Source organism: Oryzias latipes, chromosome 23 (assembly GCF_053564925.1).
Source record: "Oryzias latipes strain Hd-rR chromosome 23, Olatipes_Hd-rR_3.1".
Lineage (NCBI taxonomy): Eukaryota > Metazoa > Chordata > Actinopteri > Beloniformes > Adrianichthyidae > Oryzias > Oryzias latipes.
Window position 1 is genome coordinate 1,364,343 of NC_136259.1, and position 17,885 is coordinate 1,382,227.

A 17,885-nucleotide genomic window follows, 5' to 3' on the forward strand; every position below is an offset into this window, starting at 1 on the left:
TCGTGCTGCATTCCCTCCAACAAGCAGCTGAGAAGTCAGCTTTCAAATCAGTTGTTTGAAAGGATGTTATTATAACGGCAGTGCAAAAACAACAAGGATGTGCTGTTTTCTGAAACCAGAAATGTAAATTTAAATGTTATGATGCAAATTTTCTGACATCCTTAACTTTATTAGTTCACCTGCTAGCGCACCAGCTACAGGAAATACACTTCCAGACATTTCAAATTAAAAGAAGAAACAATATAACTTTAGAATAAAACAAATAAATTGTAATATTAGGATAATTTCTCACAAAACTGAGGTTTTCTAAAAAATAAAGTTTCAAGGTTAATAAAGTACAGCAACATATTTGGTGCCTAACTAAAACCATGGCAACCTCTGAAGGTCCTAACTGAAGAAAATGAAGCCTGTTGTTTTTTTTAATCTTCATTATTTGTTGATAATTTATTAATATTGAGGATTAAAATGAATTACACGGCTTGTTTGAAAAGTATTAGGGGATGTTTGGATGAAACCAAAATTAAAGCCACAAAGAACAGAAGCTCTAAAAGTTGAAACTTTAACAATTTTGATGAGCAACTAATCTGAAAAACACGACAAACCTTAATTTTTAAAAGAACAACAACTGGGCTTTATAATCCGGTGCATTTCACATATAGATTCATTCTGGTTGTGTTTACTTATGTTGAACCAATTGTGAGACGCAGGCGGCGCTCTGTCCGAATAACGGTCTGTTTTTGTTGTTATTGTGAACATGCTAACGCGGCTAACGCGGCTAACGTGTAACAGCGTGGGACGGTTTTGGTTCAAACACCTCTGGGAGTTAGCGTAGTCAGTAACGTTTATTTTGGTGGCACCAGTCTGTTTTTTTTGCGTGTGGCAAACAATGTAACACTTCAAACGTCGCTAACGTGTAGCGTGTTACAAACAAGTTCTACAGTTAATAAAGTCTGACTGACAGATTTCTCTCTGACTCTTTTGTCCGGCTTACTGCGCCATCCATGACATCAATTCAAAAGCCGACCTTTGATAGTGAGGACGGTTCAGCGGCTGACGGCTGCAGCCCTGATCTGAAGTTGCGTGACCGGAAGGCCGCATCATTGTGAATCATCATTTCAGAGCCGTCGCCGTGTGATTCGAACCTCTGAGCTCCTAAAAGCAGCCGACTGTGCTGAAGGCAGACAGGTTTACCTGGTCCTGCTGCTGCTTGGCCAGCTCCATCTGCTGCCGCTGCTTCTCCATTTGGGAGGCGGCGAGCTTCTTCTGCTCCTCGTGAGCCGCCAGGAGCTGCTCCCTCAGGCTGCTCAGCTGGCCGATCATGCCCATTAGCTGGCGCTCTTTCTCCGCCAGGCTGTCTGGGGTACCTGGAGGGTGGAAAAAGAGACAGGGGTCAAAGGTGACGGGGCAGCGCTTTGAAGAGGAACGCACAACTTGGTTAAGGTTACACAGTAAAACCTTTTACTTAGGCCCATAGAAAAGTCACGCGAGCTCAAACGATGCGAATCGATCAAACTCGTTAGGGCTGTGGGGGTGAGGTCAAAGGTCGAATGAAGACGCAGCGTCTGAAGCTGAGCAAACCCCATCCAAGAGCTGAATATATGACTGTTTGGGGGCTCTGAACGGTAGGAGAGGGGGCGGCAGCCGAAGACGCGTGAAGCGCGTTTGAGCGGGAAAAGCAGATGTTGACTCGTTTCCCCGGAGAGAAGCAGGCCGGCCGGCGTCAATTCATCAAGTCCCGTCCATCACCGGCTTTATTGCCTTATTGAGAGAGGGAAAATAAATCTGGGCTGCAGAAATATTTGTAAACAGGCGAAATGTGGCGGAGCGAGGCAGGAAAGCAAACGGAAGACCCGAGCCAGATTCCTACTTTTCACAAACAGAGCAAATCCACGGCCAGGTTTGGGAATTTACATTTTTCCGGCGAGGCTGGAAGCGTATTTGATCGAGTTACGTGGGGAGACTTTTGCTGCTGGGGCTGTCGAGTCGTATTTTCTGTGCGTTTGTGGAAGAAAAGAAAAAAAAAAAGAGCAAAAAGAGAGGAGAGTGTGTCTGGTCTGTGTTTACTCTGCAGTCAGCCGGCCTCCTGCTCACATTTAGCATGGCCTGACCTTTGACCCCTCAGATCCTGACATACCAGCTCCATTACACTGACACACACACACACACACACACACACACGGCCTGAATCATTCAACAGGATGTAGTTAGAGGGAGGCACGCCGAGGCCCAATCAGCAGGAGTGTGTGTGTCCATGTCTGCTCCTATGTAATGATGTTTGCCTCCGTGTCTTTGTTGAACGGTGCAGCAGCACAATCCCCCATTGTTCCCCCGCCGCTACCTTCAGCAGGGCCGCATTCCTGCACCCGCCAAACCAGATGAGGAGAAAGGAGGAAAGTCGGCGGGGGACGAAAGGAACTAGTAAAAAAAACATGGAGGCAGTGAGGGGGGGGGGTGCCCCCGGCTGCCCTTTGGGCCCGTCGGGAAGGTGAGAGTCTTCTATTTGTCCTCCTAGTTGGGACTCGCCGCCTCGTCCACCCGACCGCCCACCTCCAAGGCACCCCCCGCTCCTCCTTTACCTCCCCCCCCTTTACTCCATCTATCCATCCGCCAACAATGAACAATAAAGGCAACTGTCGAAGCACCGGCCGCTGGAAAAATAAACACACCGCTGTCCTGCCTCACAGAGCCACCTTTGTGCAGCCGTGCTGACCAAGACAAGAATGAGCCCTGTGTTAGAAACCTACCCCCTTCAAACGGGGGTGTTGGGGGCAAAAAGGAGGCAGAGGAGGGGGTTTGAGAAGGTGAAACGGCCGATCAAAGGGGATTTTTTCTAAAGCTGGAGTGGAAATATTTGCTCGCACGCGTGCAGACGCCTGTGATCGCAGCTTCAGCGCCTCAGACGGCTGCCCGAGTCCCAACGTCCGGCGGCTTTTACTCGACTAGAACGCTACGTTCAAGGCGGGCTTGGAAACGCGAGTTCAAGCAACTGCTTTGAATGAAAGTTTGATGTGAAAGCGTGTGATCTACGTTTCAGCTTCTGCTTTCAAAAGTCTCACAGTATTTAGTCCATAAAACACACGGCGGCTGAGTCAAAAGTTAAACCAGTTCAACTTAGACCAGTCAGGGACGGGGAATCGGTGCCGAGCCGACCGTTTGAAAGTCGGTCATGAAGGTCCGGACAGAATCGGACGACGCCAAGTCACAGATGTGAACAGAGCTGTGAAAGATTCAGCGGACTTTCCCCGTTTGGCCTCTTCCAACCGCAGGTACGAGCGCCGGTATCAGCGGCGACAGTGAACGCACACACAGAAACCCACGCTCTGGAACACGCCACACATGCTTCAGAGCTCTCCCCCCGTCATAAATCAGCCGGTGTCGGTTCGTTTCCTCAGCGGCTGCGGGGCATTCGGGACGATCGATAACTGGTTTCCTCCACCGGTCTGCGCACACTCCTCCTCGGGCAGATTCCCACGCTCCAGCGCTACCTGCACGCCTCCCCCAAAGCCAACTTTCCTTTTCCTCCTCCTTCCACAAAAGCACTCCGTCACCTACGGCGTAATTAACCAATTTGTAACATTGTAATACTTGTCACTGCGTTCACGCCGCTAATTAATGACCTCTGCGGTACGGATGACTCCTCCCGGCTCAGCGAGGGAGAGGGAGGAGGACCAGGAGCCACCTCAGACCAAAAAAGAGGAGTTATGCAGAATGAAGAACACGTGTTAAGATGTTTATTCACATGTTAACCAAGTTACAGCAAACGCCCTAATGAGTTAATACGGTCACTGTTAGGCTAACAGAATTACAGGCTTCCTAAACGCACCATTTTCATCCAAAAACTCATTTAGCTTCAGAGAGCCACAGAAAGTAATCAACCTCCTTTATATCTTCATAACTTTAAGCAAAACATTTCTCTATAGACCCAAATCTGCTTTTCTAATATTTGCTCTAACTGATGTCAGCTTTATAAGTGCAATAAGAAAGAAATGAAGGTAAACCAAATTCTAGGAGCAGTTTGCAGCCCGTGGCGTTGGCTCCACGTTGTCTTTTTTTGTCATAAAATGATAAAGACTGCCGCAGTTTAAAAAACATGCTCGTTTTCTGGGCATGGCTCCACAAAGCACCCTGGGAATACCGGAGGCTTTGACCCAAAAGTAACAGCAAAATCACAGAGGTAAGCTGTTAACTTCCTGATTGAAGCACGTTTAAAATCAAAAGTGACTGAAAAAAGTTCAAAGAATATCCTCCAGGGGGTTCTTCCACAGAAACGACAGCCTTTTTATCATTACATAGTAGAATTTAAAGTCAACTAAACTGCTTGTGTTCATGACAAAATCTTTATGTGACATTATTACAAAGTGATGGTTTCTAACCCGGTATTAGTTGTGTTCTAATCAGTATCATCATCAGCTTTCATAAATAAAGGTAAATAGTGCCTTCCCAGATTTAAAGAACATGTCTTTAGATCTCAGAGAGCATCTTCGTGGTTCCAGGAGAATTTTATTTTGAAATTAACTGAAAATATTCCAGATTTCATTGTAGGAGAAATGTCCCGTATAAATCTTCGTTCACATCGTCCGTGGCAAAGCTGGTTCCAGCGACCGCTGGCAATAAGAAAAACTGTATGTCCGTGTTCACAAGGGACAACGTACAAAACTCGCAACCGTTGAAAAAAGGCAGGTCGAGACTTTGACCAACCAGGAACTGGAATTTGGTAGTGAATGCAGCCCTAAAAGGGGGGGCGTCCTTTGTTGATTTACTGAAGTGCCAACCATCTGATAATTGATGGTGAAGGAGAAATGAATGATCGCCAATCTGAAATTCTACGACAGAGTCTTTCATATGTCGGAAAAGAGCTTTGAAAGAAAACACCTGGAGCCAGATCCACCAGATCTGCACCGCTACCACATTTTACACCAAGCCTCTTCCCACTGTAGGTGGCAGACGTGCACCAGTAACAGTAGAAGAAGAAGAAGCCCCTCCCTGTTCGTCCAGTGTGATCATCATTTGCTATTGGCGTGGTCAAGAATGCGCTCTTCAAAAACGGGAAGTGCTATCTATGAGACATGTTCCACATTCCATGATTGCAGTTTTTTAAATGGACATTTACTGAACTACAGGAAGCCAGAAGCTCAGAGGCTCTTTGCTTCCTGAAAACGCTCCTCAGTGGAGTTCAGCGTGGAAAAAACACACGGGTGCCGCTCTTTGGCTTCACTTTCAGCCCATTTCTACCTTTATCCTCCCAGAGGGCCGAGCAGATCCCAGACGCACTTCCACGTTTCACGCACACACACCGCTCTCCAGCTGTTGGTGTGACGCTGTGCCACGCGGGACGCCCTTACACAGAAATGTCAGCGCAGCGGGGAGCTGGGAAAAAGGGGTTTGATCAATGGAGCCCCCCTTTGGACGGCCATGCTGCTCTGGGAGGCTCTTTGATTACAAACTGCTTTGCTTCCTAATGAAGCTCAATTACTGGAGGAGAGCCACGGCTTTGCCCCGGACTTCCAGAGAGGAGTAGCCGCTCTCCTCCAGCCTCCATCTCTCTCCTCCAGCCTCCTTCTCTCTCCTCCAGCCTCCTTCTCTCTCCTCTAGCCTCCTTCTCTCTCCTCCAGCCTCCTTCTCTCTCCTCTGGCCTCCTTCTCTCTCCTCCAGCCTCCTTCTCTCTCCTCCAGCCTCCTTCTCTCTCCTCCAGCCTCCTTCTCTCTCCTCCAGCCTCCTTCTCTCTCCTCTAGCCTCCTTCTCTCTCCTCCAGCCTCCTTCTCTCTCCTCTGGCCTCCTTCTCTCTCCTCCAGCCTCCTTCTCTCTCCTCTAGCCTCCTTCTCTCTCCTCCAGCCTCCTTCTCTCTCCTCTAGCCTCCTTCTCTCTCCTCTAGCCTCCTTCTCTCTCCTCTAGCCTCCTTCTCTCTCCTCTAGCCTCCTTCTCTCTCCTCCAGCCTCCTTCTCTCTCCTCTGGCCTCCTTCTCTCTCCTCCAGCCTCCTTCTCTCTCCTCTAGCCTCCTTCTCTCTCCTCCAGCCTCCTTCTCTCTCCTCTAGCCTCCTTCTCTCTCCTCTAGCCTCCTTCTCTCTCCTCTATCCTCCTTCTCTCCCCTCCAGCCTCCTTTTCTCTCCTTCTGTCTCCTCCAGCCTCCTTCTCTCCTCCTTCTCTCCCCTCTATCCTCCTACTCTCCCCTCCAGCCTCCTTTTCTCTCCTTCTCTCTCCTCCAGCCTCCTTCTCTCTCCTCCAGCCTCCTTCTCTCCTCCTTCTCTCCCCTCTATCCTCCTACTCTCCCCTCCAGCCTCCTTTTCTCTCCTTCTCTCTCCTCCAGCCTCCTTGTCTCTCCTCCAGCCTCCTTCTCTCTCCTCCAGCCTCCTTCTCTCTCCTCTGGCCTCCTTCTCTCTCCTCCAGCCTCCTTCTCTCTCCTCTAGCCTCCTTCTCTCTCCTCTAGCCTCCTTCTCTCTCCTCCAGCCTCCTTCTCTCTCCTCTGGCCTCCTTCTCTCTCCTCCAGCCTCCTTCTCTCTCCTCTAGCCTCCTTCTCTCTCCTCCAGCCTCCTTCTCTCTCCTCTAGCCTCCTTCTCTCCCCTCCAGCCTCCTTTTCTCTCCTTCTCTCGCCTCCAGCCTCCTTCTCTCTCATCCAGCCTCCTTCTCTATCCTCTGGCCTCCTTCTCTCTCCTCCAGCCTCCTTCTCTCTCCTCTAGCCTCCTTCTCTCTCCTCTAGCCTCCTTCTCTCTCCTCTAGCCTCCTTCTCTTTCCTCCAGCCTCCTTCTCTCTCCTCCAGCCTCCTTCTCTCTCCTCTAGCCTCCTTCTCTCTCCTCTATCCTCCTTCTCTCCCCTCCAGCCTCCTTTTCTCTCCTTCTGTCTCCTCCAGCCTCCTCCAGCCTCCTTCTTTCCTCCTTCTCTCTCCTCTAGCCTCCTTCTCTCTCCTCCAGCCTCCTTCTCTCTCCTCCAGCCTCCTTCTCTCTCCTCTATCCTCCTTCTCTCCCCTCCAGCCTCCTTTTCTCTCCTTCTGTCTCCTCCAGCCTCCTCCAGCCTCCTTCTTTCCTCCTTCTCTCTCCTCTAGCCTCCTTCTCTCTCCTCCAGCCTCCTTCTCTCTCCTCCAGCCTCCTTCTCTCTCCTCTATCCTCCTTCTCTCCCCTCCAGCCTCCTTTTCTCTCCTTCTGTCTCCTCCAGCCTCCTCCAGCCTCCTTCTTTCCTCCTTCTCTCTCCTCTAGCCTCCTTCTCTCTCCTCCAGCCTCCTTCTCTCTCCTCCAGCCTCCTTCTCTCTCCTCTATCCTCCTTCTCTCCCCTCCAGCCTCCTTTTCTCTCCTTCTGTCTCCTCCAGCCTCCTCCAGCCTCCTTCTTTCCTCCTTCTCTCTCCTCTAGCCTCCTTCTCTCTCCTCCAGCCTCCTTCTCTCTCCTCCAGCCTCCTTCTCTCTCCTCTAGCCTCCTTCTCTCTCCTCCAGCCTCCTTCTCTCTCCTCCAGCCTCCTTCTCTCTCCTCCAGCCTCCTTCTCTCTCCTCCAGCCTCCTTCTCTCTCCTCCAGCCTCCTTCTCTCTCCTCCAGCCTCCTTCTCTCTCCTCTAGCCTCCTTCTCTCTCCTCCAGCCTCCTTCTCTCTCCTCCAGCCTCCTTCTCTCTCCTCCAGCCTCCTTCTCTCTCCTCCAGCCTCCATCTCTCTCCTCCAGCCTCCTTCTCTCTCCTCCAGCCTCCTTCTCTCTCCTCCAGCCTCCTTCTCTCTCCTCCAGCCTCCTTCTCTCTCCTCCAGCCTCCTTCTCTCTCCTCCAGCCTCCATCTCTCTCCTCCAGCCTCCTTCTCTCTCCTCCAGCCTCCTTCTCTCTCCTCTAGCCTCCTTCTCTCTCCTCCAGCCTCCTTCTCTCTCCTCTAGCCTCCTTCTCTCTCCTCCAGCCTCCTTCTCTCTCCTCCAGCCTCCTTCTCTCTCCTCCAGCCTCCTTCTCTCTCCTCCAGCCTCCTTCTCTCTCCTCTAGCCTCCTTCTCTCTCCTCCAGCCTCCTTCTCTCTCCTCCAGCCTCCTTCTCTCTCCTCCAGCCTCCTTCTCTCTCCTCCAGCCTCCTTCTCTCTCCTCCAGCCTCCTTCTCTCTCCTCCAGCCTCCATCTCTCTCCTCCAGCCTCCTTCTCTCTCCTCCAGCCTCCTTCTCTCTCCTCTAGCCTCCTTCTCTCTCCTCCAGCCTCCTTCTCTCTCCTCTAGCCTCCTTCTCTCTCCTCCAGCCTCCTTCTCTCTCCTCCAGCCTCCTTCTCTCTCCTCTAGCCTCCTTTGCTCTCCTCTAGCCTCCATCTCTCTCCTCTAGCCTCCATCTCTCTCCTCCAGCCTCCTTCTCTCTCCTCCAGCCTCCTTCTCTCTCCTCCAGCCTCCTTCTCTCTCCTCTAGCCTCCTTTGCTCTCCTCTAGCCTCCATCTCTCTCCTTCAGCCTCCTTCTCTCTCCTCCAGCCTCCTTCTCTCTCCTCTAGCCTCTTTCTCTCTCCTCTAGCCTCCTTCTCTCTCCTCCAGCCTCCCTCTCTCTCCTCCAGCCTCCTTCTCTCTCCTCCAGCCTCCTTCTCTCTCCTCTATCCTCCTTCTCTCCCCTCCAGCCTCCTTTTCTCTCCTTCTGTCTCCTCCAGCCTCCTTCTCTCCTCCTTCTCTCCCCTCTAGCCTCCTTCTCTCTCCTCCAGCCTCCTTCTCTCCCCTCCAGCCTCCTTTTCTCTCCTTCTCTCTCCTCCAGCCTCCTTCTCTCTCCTCTCTCCTCCTTCTCTCTCCTCCAGCCTCCTTCTCTCTCCTCCAGCCTCCTTCTCTCTCCTCTAGCCTCCTTTGCTCTCCTCTAGCCTCCATCTCTCTCCTCCAGCCTCCTTCTCTCTCCTCTATCCTCCTTCTCTCCCCTCCAGCCTCCTTTTCTCTCCTTCTGTCTCCTCCAGCCTCCTTCTCTCCTCCTTCTCTCCCCTCTAGCCTCCTTCTCTCTCCTCCAGCCTCCTTCTCTCCCCTCCAGCCTCCTTTTCTCTCCTTCTCTCTCCTCCAGCCTCCTTCTCTCTCCTCCAGCCTCCTTCTCTCTCCTCTAGCCTCCTTCTCTCTCCTCCAGCCTCCTTCTCTCTCCTCTAGCCCCCTTCTCTCCCCTCCAGCCTCCTTTTCTCTCCTTCTCTCTCCTCTGGCCTCCTTCTCTCTCCTCCAGCCTCCTTCTCTCTCCTCCAGCCTCCTTCTCTCCCCTCCAGCCTCCTTTTCTCTCCTTCTCTCTCCTCCAGCCTCCTTCTCTCTCCTCCAGCCTCCTTCTCTCTCCTCTAGCCTCCTTCTCTCTCCTCCAGCCTCCTTCTCTCTCCTCTAGCCTCCTTCTCTCTCCTCTAGCCTCCTTCTCTCTCCTCCAGCCTCCTTTTCTCTCCTCTAGCCTCCTTCTCTCTCCTCTGGCCTCCTTCTCTCTCCTCCAGCCTCCTTTTCTCTCCTCCAGCCTCCTTCTCTCTCCTCCAGCCTCCTTCTCTCTCCTCTAGCCCCCTTCTCTCCCCTCCAGCCTCCTTTTCTCTCCTTCTCTCTCCTCTGGCCTCCTTCTCTCTCCTCCAGCCTCCTTCTCTCTCCTCTAGCCTCCTTCTCTCTCCTCCAGCCTCCTTCTCTCTCCTCCAGCCTCCTTCTCTCTCCTCCAGCCTCCTTCTCTCTCCTCTAGCCTCCTTCTCTCTCCTCCAGCCTCCTTCTCTCTCCTCCAGCCTCCTTCTCTCTCCTCCAGCCTCCTTCTCTCTCCTCTATCCTCCTTCTCTCCCCTCCAGCCTCCCTTTCTCTCCTTCTGTCTCCTCCAGCCTCCTCCAGCCTCATTCTTTCCTCCTTCTCTCTCCTTTAGCCTCCTTCTCTCTCCTCTATCCTCCTTCTCTCTCCTCCAGCCTCCTTCTCTCTCCTCCAGCCTCCTTCTCTCTCCTCCAGCCTCCTTCTCTCTCCTCCAGCCTCCTTCTCTCTCCTCTAGCCTCCTTCTCTCTCCTCCAGCCTCCTTCTCTCTCCTCCAGCCTCCTTCTCTCTCCTCTAGCCTCCTTCTCTCTCCTCTAGCCTCCTTCTCTCTCCTCTAGCCTCCTTCTCTCTCCTCCAGCCTCCTTCTCTCTCCTCCAGCCTCCTTCTCTCTCCTCTATCCTCCTTCTCTCCCCTCCAGCCTCCTTTTCTCTCCTTCTGTCTCCTCCAGCCTCCTCCAGCCTCCTTCTTTCCTCCTTCTCTCTCCTTTAGCCTCCTTCTTCTCTCTCCTCCATCTCGTTTTTCTCCCTCGACTTTTCCCCTGCAGATGGTCAAAGCTTTGCTCTGCTGTTTAGTTTTCCCTCCAGTTTGTGTCACATTTCACTTCTGTTCATAATCATCCACTGCAGCCGGTGTGACAACAAGAGTTCAGGTCATTGACTGTATATGAGAACTGGACTGAGTTACTGTAATGTCACCCAAACAAAAACATAAAATACCTTTGGATTCAACTAAATTACGTCAATTCAGTTGCCATTTTTTCACAATACAGACGTCGCCATGTTGGAACTAGAAACTGTCAGTTTCTATGGCAACCAGTCTTGCCAATCATATTTGGAACTTCACACCTCTATCACTTCAGAAAATCCCTCAATCAAACATTTAAACAACACACTCAGGCATCAGGTTGGTCCGTTTCTAACTTGAACAATTTTCACTGGAGAAAAAATGTCATCAGAAATTTTGGATTCCGAAGAGCATGTTAAGAAAAAAGGCATCAGAGCAATGATGGGTTTTCTGAAAAACATATTGACTGAGTAACAGCTGTTAATATGTCTATAAAAGTCTATAGGACCCAGCATGTACTCTCTTTTAGGAACCAGAGGGGGGAGGGGCCACTCAGTCCAGGTCTCATGTACAGTCAATGATCTGGGTTCACTTGCAAGTGAACCTTGGCGCCGGTCACTACTGTCTAAACACAAATAAACTTTTCAAAGTGAAGCAAATTAAAGTGATGCAAGAAAAATCTACTTCTATTAAAAAAATGACAGGCCAAAAAAAGAGTCAAATCAGGAAATGACTGCAAAATGTCTCATCTGTAAACATTGTGTCGTTGGGCAGAATATGAGATCATAAATAAATGTAGTCTGGCAATAATTCGACCAGCTGGTTTTACTCCAACGACATTTCCTGTCTGGCCAGCAGGCCTTCCTGCCCTCAGCTGTGCAGCTCCGTTAGCATCCAGGACCTTTGCAGCAGGGCTGGTCTGCTCCTAAAAGTGCATTGTGAAACCAGACAGTGGGATCGATTTGAACTCTGCTCATTCAACCCAACCAGAAACTGAAGAAAATTCAGGATGTAACCCTTTAGCATCTGAGCTTTAACTTCAGTGTTGACATTCTTTTCCTTCCGTAACCATCTATGCTATTATGGTAACTTGCTTTGTGCCGTTACACAACACTTTGTGTTAGCATTTGGGAAAGCGTCACATTCACACAATTTATCTGATCTACGTCAAAGAGTGTGTATTTACAACTCTGCCGTTTAAGGGTTAAAGTCTCATTTCAGTTCTTTTTTTAAACGCACAACTCTTTTTTCCCGGCTTGCAAATTTACAGTTCAACAATTTTCCCACATCCAAACCTTTAGGCACCGAGAGAACAACCCTAAAGAACAGCAACTAAAGAAAGCAGACGTACTTCTACGAGATGTACTCTAGAGAAATTCAACACAACGGGAGCTGCAAAGTCTTGAGTCGCAGTGTGCAGCCCTGTCAGTGAACGCACCACGCTTTGAAAGCCTCTTTAAAAAAACGGACACGGGGGATTTTTCTTTAAATAAGCACAGCCGCTCACGGAACGGAAGACAGAAAAACCATGTGACCGTCTGACACGGTGAACGCCTCACAGGGCGGCACCATGTGGGCAAAACTCGCCATTTGCAATATTAGTGATCAATATTACGACGACAAAATAACCTGGATACATCAACAAATAGCCAAACAACCACAAACACGATTTCCATTTCACTACAACACTTTAATTTAAATGAGAGTCAACAAATCTTAAATTGTTCTCCAAAAGACTCGAGTCTACATAGGAGGCGAGCATCTGACATGAAACGGCTCCATCTGATTGGTTAAATGCCTAAAGCATGGTATGTATGACCATGTGTGCCAACATTAATCACAGTGTTGTCTATTAACATATCACGATCATAATGCATCTGCATTACCGGCCTGACCGCTAATGAGCAAACAAAACGTTCAAAAGATACGACTGTAGACTGTTTCCATCTACAAGAATATTTGAAAATCTTCCACTTTCGGCTTCTCCCATCAGGGGTCGCCACAGCGAACGAGTCGCATGGTAGATTTGGCAATGTTTTACGCCGGATGCCCTTCCTGACGCAACCTTCTCAAACCGGGCTTGGAACCGGCAGAGGTAGAGAAGGGAACAGGGAGCAGCCCGGAGTCGAACCCTGGTTTCACGAACGGAAGGCGCCGCAAACCAGCACGAGCTAAACCGGCTCCCACAAGAATATTTGAAAATAGTAATAAAAAAACCCAAACGATCCTAAGAGACATCCTTACTGTAAAAGGCTCACTTGTCAGGATCCGTTAGGATCTCCGATCCTCTTTTGATCTATTGGAGAAGCGTTCCCGGTGCTATTTCTTTAAGATTTTACCGTTTTTAGCCACAATCAAAAACCTTGTGCCGCTTTCTAGGACCTAGTTTCTGCAGAGCGGTAGCGTTTCATTAGAAATAAAGCAGACTAAGCCTGCCTCCACTTCCCGCCATCCATCCGTTTACAGCCGCTCACACCTCCAACCTGACATCAGCGCTGTAACAAAAATGGCAGCAGTGTCGGAGCTGTTTGGCCGTGCCGTTTAGATCCAGACACCAGATCGGCGAAGAAGACCAAGACGAAAGGCCTGTTCACACCGGGACGAATTTCGCCGGCGATTTTCGCCGACGTTTAACGCCTCGTGACTAAACAAAGGGCACCAATTTGAGTGTGCACACCGAGGCGAAAAAACGCCAAGCGCCAAAGCGTCAAAAAAAAAAAACGCCTCGGGTTCGTTTTTTTTTTTCGACGCGTCGCGTCGAAATCTATTCGACCAATGAGAATGGCGCTTTTGCACACGTGTCTGGAGCTTCTGTAGTTACAGTAAAACACAACTTGGGGGCGCTCAAACACAAAACTGCCTTGCTGAGCACACATACCAGCGAAGAAGAAAGACGCCAAGTAGCGTCTACACTGCCGCGAAGAAATAATGACGGACATTCTAAAATATCCCCGAACCAAGCACCAGTTGGAGCTACTGATGCTTGAAATATTCATGTTTTCTTTGTATGATTCTGACAAGCGCGTAAATACTTGCTCTCTTCTTCTGAGTGAAAAGCGACTTTAAGAATCGTAAAGTTGCGCAGCGCCACCTTGTGTACAGGAGTATTTCTGTTTTACATTAAGCGCCATCTAATGTCAGGGAAGGAAATTGCATGTTCACTCAGCTCATCGTCAGCGAAAATCGCCTGGGTGTGAACACAAAAAACGTGGCGAAAAACGCTGGCGAATAACGCCTGGCGAATATTCGTCCCGGTGTGTACGGGCCTTAACGAAGGTCGAGTCGTCTACCAGTGGACGCATCAGAAAGGGGCGGAGCTGGGAGCTTGTGGACCGCCCAGCGTATCGTCTACGTCACAAATATGATCTTTTTCAAAAATGCATTTCTTCCCCAAAGATTTGAATAGAGAGATACTCAGAAGAGAAACTTTAAGCTTCATTTTCACAAAGCGGATGCTACGAGGAAACGTCAAGACGACAGTTTTCACCTGAGTGGGTCTTTAAGCTCATTGGATGATAAACTGAGGAGCTCAGCTGTGTTGCTTTCCACTTGTAGCATACCTTTAATTTCTGCGATGTGCCCTGAGCCCATGGCCAAAAGTTTATCCTTCCAGTCCTTTGACAACAGCCTCTCAATGCTGGGGGCCTCTATTTAAGGGGGTGGGGGGTGGGGGGTGGAGGAGAGAGAGAGAAAGACAGAGAGGGATTCAGATGGCTGGCCAACATGACAATAAAGCTCATTTAAAGTCCATTTGCTGTAATAAAGGCAGCGGCGGCTCAGCCTAATGGCCGCATCAGCGGGGAGGGGGGGAGGGGGGCAAGGCTGGAAGGAGGGAAGCTGATAATCGAAGAGAGAGCAAATGTGAAAAACAAAAACAAGGGAACGGCGAGAGGCAGAGGGACGAGTGGAGGACGGAGAGAGGCTTTTCTCCCTCTCACCTGCTGCTAGAGAATCATTAGCCCTGTGGGCCCCGAGACAAAGAGGCCCTTAATGCACCGGCGCCACAATGGACGCATTATCAGCCGCGCTTTGTTTCCACACACACCCCGCACGCCGGCTCCAAGCCCGCACGGGCGCGCACACACCGGCGGAGTCACTAATTACAGACACCGACTATGATCACACTCTCCCACAAATGTGCACACAGCCACAGCAACGGGGGGGGGTCACACGGGAGAGCAGACACACGGACAGATTCAAACTTTAACGTGTGCACACATGTGGACACACACACATGTGGACACACACACATGTGGACACACACACATGTGGACACACACACACGTGGACACACACATGTGGACACACACAAATGTAGACACACACACATGTGGACACACACACACGTGGACACACACATGTGGACACACACACATGTGGACACACACACATGTGGACACACACACACGTGGACACACACATGTGGACACACACACAAATGTGGACACACACACATGTGGACACACACACACGTGGACACACACATGTGGACACACACACAAATGTGGACACACACACATGTGGACACACACACATGTGGACACACACACACGTGGACACACACATGTGGACACACACACACATGTGGAAACACACACATGTGGACACACACACATGTGGACACACACACACGTGGACACACACATGTGGACACACACACATGTGGACACACACACATGTAGACACACACACATGTGGACACACACACATGTGGACACACACACATGTAGACACACACACATGTAGACACACACACATGTAGACAGACACACATGTAGACACACACACACGTGGACACACACACACACATGTGGACACACACACACACGTGGACACACACACACGTGGACACACACACATGTAGACACACACACATGTAGACACACACACATGTGGACACACACACATGTAGACACACACATGTGGACACACTTATGTGGACACACACACATGTGGACACACACACACGTGGACACACACATGTGGACACACACAAATGTAGACAGACACACATGTAGACAAACACACATGTGCACACACACACATGTAGACACACACATGTGGACACACTTATGTGGACACACACACATGTGGACACACACACACGTGGACACACACACATGTGGACACACACACATGTAGACACACACACATGTGGACACACTTATGTCGACACACACACATGTGGACACACACACATGTGGACAGACACACATGTAGACACACATACGTGCACAATCAAGACGAACTCACACACATGTAGACACACACATGTGGACACACACACTTGCACAATCAACACAAACACACACACAGGTGTGAAGTTTGCTTCTTCAATCACACAAAAGCTGCTTTGATTACAGTTTAACAATATGGTTACACAGAAAGTTGTTTACAAAAACAAACAAATTACAAAACTATGGAGGCCTGGAAAGGACATAAAACAAATAATTTGTTCCCTAATATTAATAATTTGTGACTATGAATTAGTAGTGGTCTGCACAAATCAGTATTTTATTATCAATAATACAACTAATTTGTGCTTGCAAAATAAGAACTTGTGCACAAAAAATGCTAATTGTGTGCATAAAATACTCATTTGAGATCACAAAAATAATCAATTTTAAGGAACAACTTGGTGTTTTATGTCACAATACAAAAATGTCAGCACAGAAACAGATGTTGTTGTTCTCATCTATTCTGAGAAGCACCTCATTTAGTAACACAACAATTGAAATTATAATTTAAACACTTTTACTCATTAAATAAAGAAAAAATGTATTGCCACATAAAATGTAAACTGGCATACATTCTTGGAGGATAAATCAAATAAAATGTAATATATATCTACATTTCTTCATTTTATTAGTCTTTCAGAACTATTGCTCAAAAGCTGTAGTTTAATTTTGTATTCTAAAAAGAACTTTTAAAAAAAATGAAAAAAAGTGCAAATAAAGGGGGCCACCTGATGTTTTTGCCCTGGGCCCTTGAATGACTAAATTCGCCCCTGCACGGCCAAAAAGACAAAAAAAAAGATGTTTTTAAAGATTTAAAACGACACCTGACTGCACACAAATGACACTGCTCACAAATGACACTGCACAAAAATGACACTGCACACAAATGAGACCGCACACAAATGAGACTGCACACAAATGACACTGCACACAAATGACACTGCACACAAATGACACTGCACACAAATGACACTGCACACAAATGACACTGCACACAAATGACACTGCACACAAATGACACTGAACACAAATGGATGCACAGGTGAGCAGCCCAACAGCCCTGCAGTGTCGCCTGCATCCTTTACCTCTGTTGTTGACGTGTGTGTGCTTGTGTGTGTGTTTTGTGTGTCCCCCAGAGGCCTGAATCTGGTCTTTTCCTCCGCCTTCTGGATGACAGTATTCCTGCCCCGCTGATGAGCAACGCAGACGGATTCAGACCATCACACTTTTCTCTTCGGCGCCGTCCGCTTTTGGACTTTCTTCCTGAAAGAGTTTAGCTCCGACGCCGCCGTGCAGCTCCTTCAGGGAGCGACGGAGGCTTTTGCTCGTACGCGAGTGGGGGGTGGCAGGGATGGGGGGGGGGGTATGTAAGCAGAAAGACAGCCCCCCCCCCCCCGCTCCAATGACAGCTGTCTCACCATCACCCCAACAGGTGCTATTAGCCCTCGCTGTTCCTTTCCTTCCTCCTCTGGCTCTCTCACCCCCCCCCCCCCCTCCCCACCGGCCCTTTCTACCTCAACAATGACAGAGGCTTTTAAGCCAAAGAGCTTTGACAAGTGAGAGGGAACAACAAATGGCCGTGTCGGCCGCTCTCCTTCGCTCTCTGTCTCCATCTCCTAGTTATTATTTTTATTTATTAACAGGGATGCAGCCATTGTCCCCTGTGACAGGCCGGGGCCACTTTAACTATTAATAAAAGCCAAGAGGCTCCGGCATTGTGTGGAGGACGGCGAAATGGGAGGAAATGGACAGGAGGAGGAGAAGCGGGAAGAGGAGAGCTGAAATGAGAGCAGGGCATCTTTTTTCCTGATCGAACCACAAACAACCCAAAACCTGCTTCACCTTTTTGGAAAACAGCTGCTTAGTGGGCGGGGGGGGCACCCCCAAATTCCCATCCCGGCCGCTCCGCTGTAAATCCCATCCTAACGGAGCCTCTTCACGCCTTTTTCATGGACCAGCACCTGACTGCATTTAAAGTGAGGGAACGGCTGGACGTCCAAAAATCACATAAGCGGGTGGGAGGGGGGGCACACTTTCCGGGCGTTCCTCCTCCTGACGTGACCTGTTTTGCAGGGTGGGGTGTCTCTAGCTGAAGGGTGGATGCCTCTCCACCCCGCTGACAAAGGGTTCAGTGGTAGTTCTGAGCTTGGAGACGTTCAAAGTGGTGCAGATTCATTCTGTATCAGCTCCTTCCAGCTCCTTATTAAACCTGTATGATGCTTGGGGGGCATAAAATATCAAAACCCCACATGTCCGCATGAGCAGAGCACGTTTCTCACATCTACACTCTCAGAGAAGGAACCCACACTTGTGAAGAGCCTTCTTTTTTTTTGGTCGCTTTTGTGCATAAATTAATCCGAGGTCGTTTTTTTTCTGATCCCACACGGCCAACGAGGATTCTGGGAAAAAGGCAGAAGTGGAGGGAAAAGCCACTGACAATG

At 49.5% G+C, this 17,885-nt stretch overlaps 1 protein-coding gene across 33 annotated transcripts in view; it reads right to left on the reverse strand.

Moving 5' to 3' along the window:
* The window catches only part of sox5 (SRY-box transcription factor 5), a 99,854-nt gene that overhangs the window by 45,887 nt on the left and 36,082 nt on the right, over nucleotides 1-17,885 (reverse strand). For 22 of the 33 annotated variants that reach the window (XM_078941434.1, XM_023952080.2, XM_078941433.1 and 19 more), the window contains exons 4-5: nucleotides 13,768-13,854; nucleotides 1,192-1,364 (exon numbers count right to left, since the gene is read on the reverse strand). In XM_078941434.1, the coding sequence (XP_078797560.1) occupies nucleotides 1,192-1,364; nucleotides 13,768-13,854 (260 nt within the window). 33 annotated transcript variants of the gene reach the window in all.